This window comes from Salmo trutta, unplaced genomic scaffold, assembly GCF_901001165.1.
Source record: "Salmo trutta unplaced genomic scaffold, fSalTru1.1, whole genome shotgun sequence".
Taxonomy (NCBI): domain Eukaryota; kingdom Metazoa; phylum Chordata; class Actinopteri; order Salmoniformes; family Salmonidae; genus Salmo; species Salmo trutta.
This window is the reverse complement of record NW_021822395.1, coordinates 345,502-360,919: the sequence shown is the minus strand read 5'-3', so window position 1 is coordinate 360,919 and position 15,418 is coordinate 345,502. Positions and strand designations below refer to the sequence as shown.

The 15,418-nt window shown below is 39.5% G+C and overlaps 1 protein-coding gene across 2 annotated transcripts; it reads right to left on the bottom strand.

The window, feature by feature from the left end:
- Window positions 1–778: 778 nt before the first annotated feature.
- Window positions 779–5,876, bottom strand: LOC115182122 (CD226 antigen). 2 transcript variants are annotated; one of them, XM_029743780.1, is made up of 14 exons: window positions 5,776–5,876; window positions 4,483–4,821; window positions 3,882–4,187; window positions 3,532–3,564; window positions 3,255–3,360; window positions 3,092–3,157; window positions 2,870–2,899; window positions 2,743–2,790; window positions 2,582–2,599; window positions 2,378–2,440; window positions 1,819–1,848; window positions 1,628–1,690; window positions 1,380–1,418; window positions 779–1,283 (listed from the first exon to the last, which is right to left on the bottom strand). In XM_029743780.1, the coding sequence occupies exons 1-14, from the start codon at window positions 5,825–5,827 to the stop codon at window positions 1,256–1,258; spliced, it is 1,221 nt and encodes a 406-aa protein (XP_029599640.1). In that variant the 5' UTR covers window positions 5,828–5,876; the 3' UTR covers window positions 779–1,255. The 2 variants fall into 2 exon arrangements, with proteins under 2 accessions (XP_029599640.1, XP_029599641.1); XM_029743781.1 differs by lacking the exon at window positions 3,532–3,564.
- Between the last annotated feature and the right edge of the window lie 9,542 nt (window positions 5,877–15,418).

The window sequence follows — 15,418 nt, the reverse complement described above, 5'->3', positions numbered from 1 at the left end:
TCCAGTGTTTAATTGCTATATTGTAATTACTTCGCCACCATGGCCTATTTATTGCCTTAACTTACCTCATTTGCACTCACTGTATATAGACTTTTTGTTTTCTTTTGTTCTACTGTATTATTGACTGTATGTTTTGTTTATTCCATGTGTAACTCTGTGTTGTTGTATGTGTCGAATTGCTATGCTTTATCTTGGCCAGGTCGCAGTTGCAAATGAGAACTTGTTCTCAACTAGCCTACCTGGTTAAATAAAGGTGAAATAAATAAATAAAACCCTATAGGTTTGTATCACCTTTAGAAAATAATTCAATATCGACAACTTTAAACGTTATTATCAACGTTTTTAGCCTTATTAAATATCAAACATAACACAACGTTTTATTTTAACTGGGACCTATAACAAATTAACTCTGCTTTAACAACTACTTAACCATTGAGCAGTGCAAGGAGTTAGTGTTACTTATGTCCTCTGTATGGTGTAAAATAATCTAGTACACTGACTATCAAATCCATGTTTCAAAAGTCTTTAAACTGAAGAGAACGGGTGTGATGCGTTCTGCCTCTTTATGAGAGAAGTCAGAGAGAGTCAGTCAAGTAAACTGTGGATCAAGTGGACCATCGGTGGCGCGCAGTTGCATGAGCGCTGCAAAACTACAGTGTCAATCCCGTTTCTCAACAATCTCTCTCTAAAGTTATATTTAGGTGACCTCTAGTGGCAATTGTTTGTATTTTTGGTGTGTCTCTTGAGTTGCAGAAGAATCAGACAATTCACTCTTGAAGCATTTCCAGCAGCAGATTTATAACACATTGTATAACAAGCGATGTCACAACATACATTACAACATTGTTTGACCATTTTATTTATAAAAGTAGAAAACAAACACACAACAAAGGACATCACAACATTGAGTATCTTACAACATTTGATTTATAAAAAGTGAAGAAAGAAAACACACACACACACAAAAACACACACCATGAAAGTAGTCTACATTATGACATTGTGTAGACTATAATATCACAACCCTTGATTTATAAAAAAGTGAAGAATAAAACCACAAACAAGTCTAGTGTGGATTTATCATGTTTCATCATTAACCAACTACAAACTATATTTACATACTGTATTTACATATACAATAACCAGCAGGCCTATGTGTGTCAGCCATTCAGTCCACTATTCAGTACCCACAATGCCTATGGATAGAAACGGTCTCTGAACCACACAGGTGTGTGTGAGACAGTATGGTAGTCACTCAGTCCTCGTAACCCTCTAAAAGTTTCCTAAAATAGATACAACAAAATGGCATAGATATTTATAAAAATATATATATACTTCTGACTGCATCTTTGTAATTATTCATGATTATTTCAGCTCACCTTCTACATTGCAGGTCATCTGGTCTCTCAGGAGATAATCTGTATGAAAGAAGGTAATTAAAATATTGACTGAATGGAGTATCCTATACTAGTGACATGAGTAACATAACAACAATGCAACAAATGCAACTCATTTGCATACATGCAGTCACCATGACTACCACCTCAAAACATCATTCCAGAGCTTCTTGTTCAATGAGAGAATAGGTATAAAAAAAAACATAAAAAACAAGAGAACTTAAACCTACTTCTCTACAACATCTTGTGCTTGTTGCATCATACGATTGGCTGAGGAGCTGAGGGAGTCTATCCTGAAACACAAAGTACATTTTTGAGTATTGTTTGAATTTTGGGGTTATTGTAACCCATTTTAACAATAACAATCATCTGTTTCAAGCACTCTACCAGGATGATCAAATATAGTTGTACAAATACCAACATTTTGAATGGACTGGAGATTGGTGTGGTCCTGAAAGAAATGAACATGGTCAATGTATTGATAAGAACCATATTATCTGTGGTAACACACAGTCAGTGCCGTTTCTAGGCTTAAGTGAAGTGAGCGGCTGCTTAGGGCCCCACAGCTACTAGGGGGCCCCCAACCAAAACAATGTTTTTCTATACAGTATATATCATATTTGTTTTAGGAAGTCAGTCGGGGTCTCAGCATACTGTTGAACTGCAGGACATTAACTTTTAAGCTGCCAAGATGAAGGGCAAAAATCTAGAAACAGCCCTGCAGACAGTGATGTAAACACTGACGTAATAAACATGACCACTCTTTGATCACAGAAATACACATCTTTCCCAAGTTGAGAGAATATATAGTACATTAGTGACATGATGAGTAACAAAGCATAACAAATACTAACATGCAGCTGAATGCATGATGCAGTCACCATGACCACTCTATGACCACCACAGTACATCATTTCAGAGCTTCTTCCTCAAGAAGAGAGACTACAGCAGACAGTGAGAGAATTAAGGTGTAAACCTACTTCTTTACAGCCTCCTGAGCTGGTTGTATCCTACGCTTGTCAGACGAGCTGAGGGATGGTATCCTGAATCAAGATGAATGATTTCGTTATGTTCAGATTTTAGTATTTTTGTTAATTTATACTAAAAGCTTTTGTAACATTCTCAATATCGTCTGTTTCAAGCTTTCTATCGGGATAATCAAATAAAGTTGTAAAAATACTCACATTTGTGACGGACTGGAGCTTGGTGTGAAAGAGATCAAACCAGACAATGTAGCGGCAAAAAACATAAACCACAGAAATACATTTCAAAGTTTCATTCCCAAGTTTCTTGATCAATGAGAGAGATTACAGAAGACATTAGGAGACTATGGAAGTAAACCTACTTCTTAGTCAACCTACGCTTGACTGTTGAGCTGGTTGACAGGTGTGACCTGAAAAAACAAACTTTTTTTTTTAATATAATTATTATTTATCTTAAAAAGCTGCTAAAAATGTTGAAAAGATACTCACATTTGTGATGGACTGGAGGTTGGTGTGACACTGAAATAAATCAAAATAAACACTGTACTGACAAGAACCACATCTGATTCATTATTTCATTACAATTATTTAATCATGAGAATGAGTTTTAACCTGTATAGCACATATTCTCAGAAAATGTAATGATCATGTTTTCTTTCAAATAGGTATCCATCATGATCCCTTAAATGTTCTTTAGAATGAGCATCTTACTGTTTGGATGTTGGTGGTGTCTTTAAGGGAGTTCTGCTGATTTCAAGGTCAGGAACTGGGGGTTTTCTACATCAAATTAGAGATCAACTGGTAAACAACTGGCAGTCAAATCACATTCAATTCAGAGTAACTGTTCAGTTTCAAGGAAATAGTTTTTATCTACCTGGAAGAGGTATCTTTTCTCCTCTTTTGCAGCCATATTACACAGAATACAGCAATGAGACACACTGAACACAACACTGAACCCATCACTGCACCAACCACTGCACCTGTGAATGAGAGAGATGACAAGAGAAGACAGAGGTCAAATTCCCAGGTACACTACACCAACGCCTCATACATGTAAATATGTCTCTGCACTACACCTGAAAGTTGAACAGTAAAACAGTCAGTCAATAGGTTGATTATGACCTGTCATTATTAGAATAACAACCACTTACCACTGACCCTGTCATCAGAGACCTGAGATTGACCTAGAACAGAAATACACAGGAAGTACTTCATCATGAACACAGGCAGTACTTCACCATGAACACAGGCAGTACTTCATCATGAACACGGGCAGTACTTCATCATGAACACAGGCAGTACTTCATCATGAACACAGGCAGTACTTCACCATGAACACAGGCAGTAATTCATCATGAACACAGACAGTACCTCATCATGAACACAGACAGTACTTCATCATGAACACAGGCAGTACCTCATCATGAACACAGACAGTACTTCATCATGTTCCTGATCATGTCAATATATTATGGTGATATTAACCCTAACCATTTCTCACCTGCAAATGAAGCTTGATCCCTAGTTGGAATCACCATGGAAACCTCCTTGACGGCACCACGGGATGACGCTACACACCTAACCCTGGTGTCTTTGTCAGGTAGACTGGACGCTGCCACCATGGCAGTTATGGTGACAGTGACTGTTTCATTGGAATGGGTGACATCAGCCATGGTGGATTTGTCTAGACTGATGTTTTCTATGTGGTCCCAGGTTACTGTAGGAGCAGGTCGTCCCGTAGCAGAACAGGACAGAGTGGTGTGACTGTTGTTGGTTTGTGTGATGAGAAGTGAGGGTCTATACAGCTCTATAGGACAACAACAGACACAGTGAATGTAAATACTATAATGTTTTCATGTACATCAAGGTCAAATGGATGCATGATGATTTGAGGAAATTGTTCCTGGGTTAATCATTTACACACAGGTCAAAGTAGAACAATGGATTGAAGGCATTGGAGGCCATTGTTCCTGTTTTAAAGGAACATAACATTGTTTTAAGACCTCAAAAGTAGTCTAATGTTAAGGTGAATCCACATTATACAATTTGAATTTTAGAGTGTAATGTCCCTTTAACCCCTCCTTACAGTTATCATATTTTACCATTAATTTGGAGGCAGGTCCTGCCACTGATAGCTCCTTCTGGATAGGCGTTAAACAGACACTTGTAGCAGGACTCGTCTCCTCTTGACACTCCTCTGATGACGATAGAGCAGTTCTGCAGTCCCTCGTCCTCAAACTCCACGTTCCTCTGAAAAGGTGGGTTGACTACTGCTCCAAATCGATTGTTGTAGGTGGCCACATTTTCAGTCGCCCCTGGTGTCACTTTCTGCCAGGTGACTTGAAGCACGTCTTTGGGTTTCATGAGCCTGCAGCTGAAGTGAGCGTCCTCTCCCAGGGTTGCCATGACAACCTGCTGTGTTCTCACCAGCTGAGAGAGCCCTGCATGAAGAAAGTTACAGGCTGTTTAGTACACACATCTAATACAGCGCTACATTTTAGCAACCTGCAGTGAACACTATGAAGGGACTAAACAACTGCATAAATACATTTAAAGGTATATGCAGTATTGCATCAATCATTCAAATTCTCATTCTGTATGTTTGTACATTTCAAAGGACTCTTGGAAGACTAGCCCTTGGTGGGCTAAAATAGATCCTAATAAAATAATTTCTAGGCTGTTATGTGTGTATGAAGTTTGAAACACGTATGTTAATGTTGTACTTAGAGTCCCCCTTGACTTCTTTCCAGTTTCAGTTTTTATCCAATTAATTGACTGGACAGTGCTTTTTTCTGTCCTGGCAACAAATCCACTTTTTTGCTATAGCTGATATAATGGCAGCTATTTAAATATATATTTAAACTGTAAACCTGTCCCTGGCAAGTAAATGTACAAAAATAAAGTAAAATACATCTTGCAGAGAGGCACATTGGGAAATATGTTAATAAGACACATGTATTTTAAGCCAACACAGTATTTTAAGCTGACTATTCAATGTCAGCTCAAAAATCTCCCAATTCAAATGTCCAGGCAACTTGGATATTTAAGCTCCATGGACTTTTCTAAGTTGCATTTTCTTTTAAACAGTATAGAACAGGAAGATGCGGATGTTTGTATACTGATGGTGACTGGACCGGCCATTCACCAGTAAAATAGCCACCTTAGCTTCAAATAATATAATAATAATTGTAATTATTATATAATAATAATGAATTCATTGTATTCCTTTCAGGACTATATGCAGTTACAATTGATGCATAATGCACCTATACATTTTACTGTAGTTATCTACATCTCATAATGAAACACAACTCTGAAATGTATAATACTGTATAACTTACATTTTAGACCTACAGACTTATCAAGTACTTCATATGAAAACTGATGTAACTCACCCTCAGTAAAGAATAGCAGCAGAATAGAAAGGTAACTGTTAACATGAGCCATGGCAGCAATGTGTGGCTAGGTGAGGCTAGGTGATGGACCTCTGGATGATGTGTGGCAAAGCATTATTTGAAACTAGGAACCGTTTTCAAGTGAGGCATGGTAACTTAGTGCATTGGATAGTTTAAAAAATAACAAGCTCTGTTCTGCAACCTTGTTGGCCAATTTTGAATGTGGCTTTCTGTTGTGAGCTCCCATAGAGATAAGGACAGTTGCTAGTCTTTCTACAACTCCTCCTCCAGTGAAAGTGAAAGTAAACACAGAACAGTATCAGGAAAACACCTTTGCAAGGTTGGAGGTAATAACATTATGTATCATCATGCATAGCTAAGTGAATCTACTTGTGTGATTAACTTAACCTATATGAAGGTTTTCCCTTGTGTGTGTCAGTACCATTGCTTGCTCAAAGATGTAGCTGTGAAGTAAGTCTCTCCCTACAGCCGTTTGATTGGCTCAGCAAATTGAGTGTGAAATCAAAGATAAGGGTGGCGTTTGAACTATGCTCTACACAGCAAGCAGATTTGATTTGTAAGTACTGTATATTATACATGTGTAGCCAGCATACACAACCAAGTGTGTGTGAGAACGACATGTAAGATATTCATGTGTCAAGGGGAAAATGGACTAGCCTGAGTACCAGTCTCTAGCTAACATTCAATGTTTTATAAGAAACATTAATGTGTTGAAAATTCAAAATTGTTTGCATAGTCAACTTACACACAGCTCTGATACACACACTTACCCCACCAGACATGCTACCAGGGGTTTTTTCATAGTCCCCAAATCCAGAAAAAATGTAAGGTACAGTATTATATAGAGCCATTATTGCAGATCTGGCTCCTGACCCTGAGACTGAGTTTCTCCTCGTCTGGAGGTCCCTGCCTGGTTATTAGTCTACCTCTTCTCTTTCTCTATTGTTGCTTCATTCTTTCCTCCCTTCAACAGTTAAATTAAATAAGTTCCGTTGTCCATATCGTCATCATTCTAATGACATCATTGATTAATAAAGGACTAGAATTAGATGCAGAAGAAGGCTTTCACTTCTCTTCATGAAGATTGAATGGTTATGGGTTTGAATAAATAACTGCCATAGGGTACCGCCATCGCACGTTTGCTCTTCTGCAGTATCTAACATTCAGAAAAAAAGAACTTGCATCCGTCTTCGAAGTCTTGCTATGAGAAATACAAAAAAAAAAAAAAAAGCCCAGCAAGCTGTCATTTAGGGCTAGCTTCTCGCTAGCGGGACACCTGCCGACAACATCCGGTGAAATTGCAGGGTGCGCAAATTCAAATAAATATTCTTAATATTAAACATTCATGAACATGCAAGTGTTTTATATCATTTAAAAGCTTAACTTTTTGTTAATCCAACTGCGTTGTCAAATTTCACAAAGGCTTCATGGCGAAAGCATACCATGCGATTATCTATCTTTTCAACCAGCACAGGCTTCACAAAATCACAAATAGCGATTCAATAAATCACTTACCTTTTGAAGATCTTCCTCTGTTTGCAATCCCAATGGTCCCAGCTACCACATGAATGGTCGTTTTATTCGATAAAATCCTTCTTTATATTCCAAAAGGTCTGTTTAGTTAGTGCAATTGATTTAAGTAATCCACTCGTTCAACATGCAGACAAAGGAGTCCAAAAAGCTACCGGTAAACTTCATCCAAACAAGTCAAACAACGTTTCTACTTAATCCACAGGTAGTCTAAAATGTAAATAAACTGTAATATTTCACACGGAAAGTACTATGATCAATTGGAAAGGAAAATTCATAAGCGCGCACCTTCTCTCTCGCGCACTGAAAGACTGATTTGGTTCAGGTGCTCTCCTAACATAAACTCCAAATACTTGTTCGTTTTTCAAAAAATAAGCCTGAAACCTTGAATAAAGACTGTTGACATCCAGTGGAAGCCACAGGAATTGCAATTTGGGTGATGGATATATATATATATATATATATATATAAGCAATAGGTTTCCATAATAAGAGCCTGGGAGCTGAATTTTTTTAAATTCTGGTCATATTTGTTCCTGCCATATCAATTCTGTTAGAGTCTCAGACATTATTTTAACAGTTTTAGAAACTTCAGAGTGTTTTCTATCCAATGCTATCAATTATATGCATATCCTGGCTTCTGGGCCTGAGTAACAGGCAGTTTACTTTGGGCACGTCAGTCAGGCGGAAATTCAGGAAACTGCCCCCTAGCCCTAAGAAGATGTATAGTCTAGCTTTTCTTGCATAGGACTCCAAGAGCTAAGGATTGTTTTTAAGGAGAGGCCAATGGAGCACAGCTGCTTGCATAATACACAAGAGACAGAGGCTATAAATTAGGAGCCTATTATGCATAACCCATAATTCAATTAAAATTAATTAAAATACAACAATCATCAACATAAACTTTGTACTTGAAAGTTTACTGAAGACAGGCTTAGCACTAAATACATGTAAACAAAAGAGAGTTATCACAAAGACACAGTTTACAGCCAAACATACATTCATCAGACATAGGAACTTTAGTAAATATAAATCAGGGGACTCCACACGGTTGTGCAGGTTTTTGTTCCAGCCCTGTTCTACCACACCTGATTGTAATATTTAAGGTTTTGATAAGCAGCTGACTAGTAGTATTGTGTGGTGTAGAGCAGTCAGAAGTTACAAATATCACAGCTGAGCTGCAGCACGTCACCAAAGACAATACACGAAGTGTATAAAACATTAGGAACACCTTCCTAATATTGAGTTGCACCCCTTTTGCCCTCAGACGAGCTAGTGGTTAGATAATGCAAATAGTAGCAAGGATATAGGGGGCAACTTTGTCTCATGGCCATTTCTAGGTTTATCTTATCCCATAATTGTCAATTTACTACTTTAGCAAGAGGTTCACAATACAGAGTTTGAATGATCCGCTTTGATTCGTTGTTGAAGTAAAAAAATAAAAATCCATAGTGGTGTGAAGGAAATGTATATCATGTGAAGATCCAATGTTTTTGGATTGTAGAAGAGGTTGGGGAGGAAAGCAAATCCAGACTCATCGTGGAGAAGAAAGTGGCGTGGCGTTTGGCCAGAGCAATATGAATGGGTGGTCAGGCTAAACCAAAATGGATCTCTTCTTTTCTACTGTATGTCTATTTGTATTTAGTTATTTTTTAACTAAGCAAGTCAGTTAAAAACAAATTCTTATTTACAATGACGGCCTACCCCGGCCAAACCCGAACGACGCAGGGCCAATTGTGTGCCGCCCTATGGGACTCCCAATCACGGCTGCTTGTGAAACATCCTGGATCCGAACCAGGGTGTCTGTAGTGACGCTTCTAGACAGACAGACAGACAGACAGACAGACAGACAGACAGACAGACAGACAGACAGACAGACAGACAGACAGACATATTATTTAAGTAATATAATCATAATGAATCTAGTTGCGAGAGTCCTCCTGATTTCAGGGTTATCAGGCTCTGTGTATCAAAAAAGAGAACATTTGATAAAGTAATCTGAAAGCAGTCAAATCTCATATTCCACTGGAAGGTACAGCACATATTCCAGAATAACAGCATTAATGGTATTTAGGAAAAACACATGGAAGTTTGACAATCAATGTCACAGTAAAACTGTACTTTCTCTCAGATATCTGAATAAAAACCTGATCTTCCACCACAGTGACCCAGCTAAAGATTGAGAGTTTATGGGGGTAAATTTGGGTAAACAACATGACATGTTATAAATAACATTGTAATTTCTCCCTTTGCACCACAACACTGCCACGGCACTATACCAATACATACATAGGTTAACTGACGTGGCACTCTTAAAATAAGAAAATAGTTTACTATGACTTGGCACTATAACAATAAGTAAAAACTGTAGGTTGACTATGACTTGGCACTATTACAGTAAGTAAGTAGGTTGACTATGACTTGGTACTATTACAGTAAGTAAATAGGTTGACTATGACTTGGCACTATTACAGTAAGTAAGTTGGTTGACTATGACTTGGCACTATTACAGTAAGTAAGTTGGTTGACTATAACTTGGCACTATTACAGTAAGTAAGTTGGTTGACTATAACTTGGCACTATTACAGTAAGTAAGTAGGTTGACTATGACTTGGCACTATTACAATAAGTAAGTAGGTTGACTATGACTTGGCACTATAACAATCACTGAGTTTCCACTGATCCAGATATTGGGAGATTTGAGATTGACCAAGCCCACAAAAAAGAAACACAAAAAAACATGCCAACGTGTTTATAATCATCCCAATTATCATGTATGTATTGACAAACCATGGCCTCTTTCACCAGCCAATCAGACTTAATCACTGACTGAAATCACTATAGAAACATCCTTAGTGGCATCACCAGAAGGCACCACACACTTAACCTTGGTGTCTTTGTCAGGTAGACTGGACACTGTTGTAGTAGTTGTGACAGTTCATTGGGGTGGGTGACATCGACCGTGGTGGAATGTGGTCCCTGGTTTCTATAGGAGCAGGTCGTCCAGTAGCAGAACAGGACAGAGTGGTGTGACTGTTGTTGGTTTGTGTGATGAGGAGTTAGGGTCCATACAGTTCTATAGGACAACAACAGTCACAATGAACAGCACGGGTCATAAAGCAGGTATCTAATTTTTATTTTATTTCACCTTTATTTAAGCAGGTAGGCCAGTTGAGAACAAGTTCTCATTTACAACTGCGACCTGGCCAAGATAAAGCAAAGCAGTTCGACACAAACAACAACACAGAGTTACACATATAATAAACAAACGTACAGTCCATAACACAATAGAAAAAAATATATATACAGTGTGTGCAAATGAGGTAAGATTAGGGAGGTAAGGCAATAAATAGGCCGTAGTGGCGAAGTAATTACAATTTAGTAATTAAACACTGGAGTGATAGATGTGCAGAAGATGAACGTGCAAGTAGAGATACTGGGGTGCAAAGGAGCAAAATAAATAAATAACAATATGGGGATGAGGTAGTTGGATGGGCTATTTACAGATGGGCTATGTACAGGTGCAATGATCTGTGAGCTGCTCTGACAGCTGATGCGTATAGTTATTGAGGGAGATATGAGTCTCCAGCTTCAGGGATTTTTGCAATTCGTTCCAGTCATTGGCAGCAGAGAACTGGAAGGAAAGGCGGCCAAATTAGGAATAGGTTTTGGGGGTGACTAGTGAGATATACCTGCTGGAGCACTTGCTACGGGTGGGTGCTGCTATGGTGACCAGTGAGCTGAGATTTATTTTTTATTTTTTTTCACCTTTATTTAACCAGGTAGGCTAGTTGAGAACAAGTTCTCATTTGCAACTGCGACCTGGCCAAGATAAAGCATAGCAATTCGACACATACAACAACACAGAGTTACACATGGAATAAAAAAAAAACATACAGTCAATAATACAGTAGAACAAAAGAAAACAAAAAGTCTATATACAGTGAGTGCAAATGAGGTACCGTAATTTCCGGACTATTAAGTGCACCTGAATATAAGCCGCACCCACTGAATTAATTTTAAAAAAATATTTTGAACATAAATAAGCCGCACATGTCTATAAGCCGCAGGTGCCTACCGGTACATTGAAACAAATGAACTTTACACAGGCTTTAATGAAACACGGCTTGTAACAAAAATAAATATGCTTTAACGAAGCACGGCTTGTAACAAAAATAAATAGGCTTTAACGAAACACGGCTTGTAACAAAAATAAATAGGCTTTAACGAAACACGGCTTGTAACAAAAAATAAAAAATTAGCAGTAAACAGTAGCCTACCAAGAAAGTCATTGGTCACTATCTTCCTCCTCCTGTGCACTGAAACCATCTCCTCGGTGTCGGAGTTGAATAGCCTCAGAATTGCTTCATCCGATATTGGATCGTTTTCATTGTCGCTCTCGTCACTTTCATCCGGAGGCAAATCCCCCGCTGAGCCCTCTTCAACATGCAGCAGTCCAGCCTTTCGAAACCTGTTGATGATAGTGGATTTTTTGACAATGCTCCACGCTGTCAGGACCCACAAATTTGAAAGCGGGAAAAATCCATATATTAGCCGCGTCATTGTTTAAGCCGCGAAGTTCAAAGCGTGGGGAAAAAGCTTATAGTCCGGAATTTATGGTAAGTTAAGGCAATAAATAGGCCATGGTGGCAAAGTAATTACAATATAGCAATTAAACACTGGAATGGTAGATGTGGAGAAGATTAATGTGCAAGTAGAGATACTGGGGTGCAAAGGAGCAAGATAAATAAATAAATACAGTATGGGGATGAGGTAGGTAGATAGATGGGCTGTTTACAGATGGGCTATGTACAGGTGCAGTGATCTGTGAGCTGCTCTGACAGCTGGTGCTTAAAGCTAGTGAGGGGGATATGAGTCTCCAGCTTCAGAGATTTTTGCAGTTCGTTCCAGTCATTGGCAGCAGAGAACTGGAAGGAAAGACGACCAAAGGAGGAATTGGCTTTGGGGGTGACCAGTGAGATATACCTGCTGGAGCGCATACTAAGAGTGGGTGCTGCTATGGTGACCAGTGAGCTGAGATAAGGCGGGGCTTTACCTAGCAGAGACTTGTAGATAACCTGTAGCCAGTGGGTTTGGTGACGAGTATGAAGCGAGGGCCAACCAACGAGAGCGTACTGGTTGCAATGGTGAGTAGTGTATGGGGCTTTGGTGACAAAACGGATGGCACTGTGATAGACTGCATCCAGTTTGTTGAGTAGAGTGTTGGAGGCTATTTTATAGATGACATCACCGAAGTCGAGGATCGGTAGGATGGCCAGTTTTACGAGGGTGTGTTTGGCAGCATGAGTGAAGGATGCTTTGTTGCGATATAGGAAGCCGATTCTAGATTTAATTTTGGATTGGAGATGCTTGATGTGAGTCTGGAAGGAGAGTTTACAGTCTAACCAGACACCCAGTTATTTGTAATTGTCCACATATTCTAAGTCAGAACTGTCCAGATTAGTGATGCTGGATGGGCGGGCATGTGCGGGCAGCGATCGGTTGAAAAGCATGCATTTAGTTTTACTTGCATTTAAGAGCAGTTGGAGGCCACGGAAGGAGAGTTGTATGGCATTGAAGCTCGTCTGGAGGTTTGTTAACACAGTGTCCAAAGAAGGGCCAGAAGTATACAGAATGGTGTCGTCTGCGTAGAGGTGGATCAGAGAATCACCAGCAGCAAGAGCGACATCAATGATGTATACAGAGAAAAGAATCGGCCCGAGAATTGAACCCTGTGGCACCCCCATAGAGACTGCCAGAGGTCCGGACAACAGGCCCTCCGATTTGACACACTGAACTCTGTCTGAGAAGTAGTAGGTGAACCAGGCGAGGCAGTCATTTGAGAAACCAAGGCTGTTGAGTCTGCCGATAATAATAATAATAACCCTGTTCCTGGAGAGATACCCTCCTGTAGGTTTATAAACCAACCCTGTTCCTGGAGAGATACCCTCCTGTAGGTTTATACTCCAACCCTGTTCCTGGATAGATACCCTCCTGTAGGTTTCTTCTCCAACCCTGTTCCTGGAGAGACACCCTCCTGTAGGTTATACTCCAACTCCAGTTGCATCTAACCTAAATCAACTCACAACCAGCAAATTATTAAAATATTGTGTGCTAGAATAGAGTTGGATTGAAAACCTATAGCATGGTAGCTCTCCAGGAACAGGGTTGGAGATTCCTGCAATATAAAGTATAGTATTGTGATGTAGTACTCAGAAGGGGGAGTAGTCTATAATCTAGTCTAGGTACAGTAGGAGGAAGTTATGAATGAAGGGGCTTTTAAACTGACTGCAGTATGGGTTAGTAATTGACAGCAGTATGGGTTAGTAACTGACTGCAGTATGGGTTAGTAACTGACAGCAGTATGGGTTAGTAACTGACTGCAGTATGGGTTAGTAACTGACAGCAGTATGGGTTAGTAACTGACTGCAGTATGGGTTAGTAACTGACAGCGGTATGGGTTAGTAACTGACAGCGGTATGGGTTAGTAACTGACTGCAGTATGGGTTAGTAACTGACTGCAGTATGGGTTAGTAACTGACAGCGGTATGGGTTAGTAACTGACAGCGGTATGGGTTAGTAACTGACTGCAGTATGGGTTAGTAACTGACTGCAGTATGGGTTAGTAACTGACTGCAGTATGGGTTAGTAACTGACTGCAGTAGGGGTTAGTAACTGACTGCAGTATGGGTTAGTAACTGACTGCAGTATGGGTTAGTAACTGACTGCAGTATGGGTTAGTAACTGACTGCAGTATGGGTTAGTAACTGACAGCAGTATGGGTTAGTAACTGACTGCAGTATGGGTTAGTAACTGACAGCAGTATGGGTTAGTAACTGACTGCAGTATGGGTTAGTAACTGACAGCAGTATGGCTTAGTAAGTGACAGCAGTATGGGTTAGTAACTGACTGCAGTATGGGTTAGTAACTGACTGCAGTATGGGTTAGTAACTGACTGCAGTATGGGTTAGTAACTGACAGCAGTATGGGTTAGTAACTGACTGCAGTATGGGTTAGTAACTGACAGCAGTATGGGTTAGTAACTAACTGATGTATGGGTTAGTAACTGACAGCAGTATGGCTTAGTAAGTGACAGCAGTATGGGTTAGTAACTGACAGCAGTATGGGTTAGTAACTGACTGCAGTATGGGTTAGTAACTGACAGCAGTATGGGTTAGTAATTGACAGCAGTATGGGTTAGTAACTGACTGCAGTATGGGTTAGTAACTGACAGCAGTATGGCTTAGTAACTGACAGCAGTATGGGTTAGTAACTGACAGCAGTATGGGTTAGTAACTGACAGCAGTATGGTTTAGTAACTGACTGCAGTATGGGTTAGTAACTGACAGCAGTATGGGTTAGTAACTGACAGCAGTATGGGTTAGTAACTGACTGCAGTATGGGTTAGTAACTGACAGCAGTATGGGTTAGTAACTGACTGCAGTATGGGTTAGTAACTGACTGCAGCATGGGTTCATGTGGTGAATTATTAAAGTAACAAACTACAGAATGTGTGGACATCAGTGAATAGAAGGAACTATGGCTATAGATCAATCCTCTTAGTTTGTTCTCTGATTAAATCATTGTACACTATACAGTCACTACATTTCACTACTTTCATAATTAAACTTTAATTTAGCCTATAGCAGGGGTGTCAAGCTCATTGCATGGAGGGCTGAGTGTCCGCAGGTTTTTGTTTTTTCCTTTCAATTAAGACCTAGACAACCAAATGAGGAGAGTTCCTTACTAATTAGTGACCTTAATTCATAAATCAAGTGTGAGGGTGGAGCGACATCCCGCAGACACTCGGCCCTCCGTGGAAAGGGTTTGACACGTGGCCTATAGCCACAGTTGAAGTCGGAAGTTTACATACACCTTAGCCAAACACTTTTAAACTCAGATTTTCACAGTTCCTGACATTTAATCCTAGTATGAATTCCCTGTCTTAGGTCAGTTAGGATCACCACTTTTTTTAAGTATTGTATAATGTCAGAATAATAGTAGAGAGAATTATTTATTTCAGATTTTATTTATTTCATCACATTCCCAGTGGGTCAGAAATGTACATATGCTTAATTAGTATTTGGTAGCAT

Excerpts from the sequence above, each read along its gene's own strand:
- LOC115182122 (XM_029743780.1), bottom strand. The coding sequence starts at position 5,827 with ATGGCTCATGTTAACAGTTACCTTTCTATTCTGCTGCTATTCTTTACT. Across the intron at positions 4,822-5,775 it reads GCTGCTATTCTTTACTGAGG|GGCTCTCTCAGCTGGTGAGA; the intron begins GTGAGTTACATC and ends TTCTTCATGCAG. Across the intron at positions 3,565-3,881 it reads GGATCAAGCTTCATTTGCAG|GTCAATCTCAGGTCTCTGAT; the intron begins GTGAGAAATGGT and ends TTTCTGTTCTAG.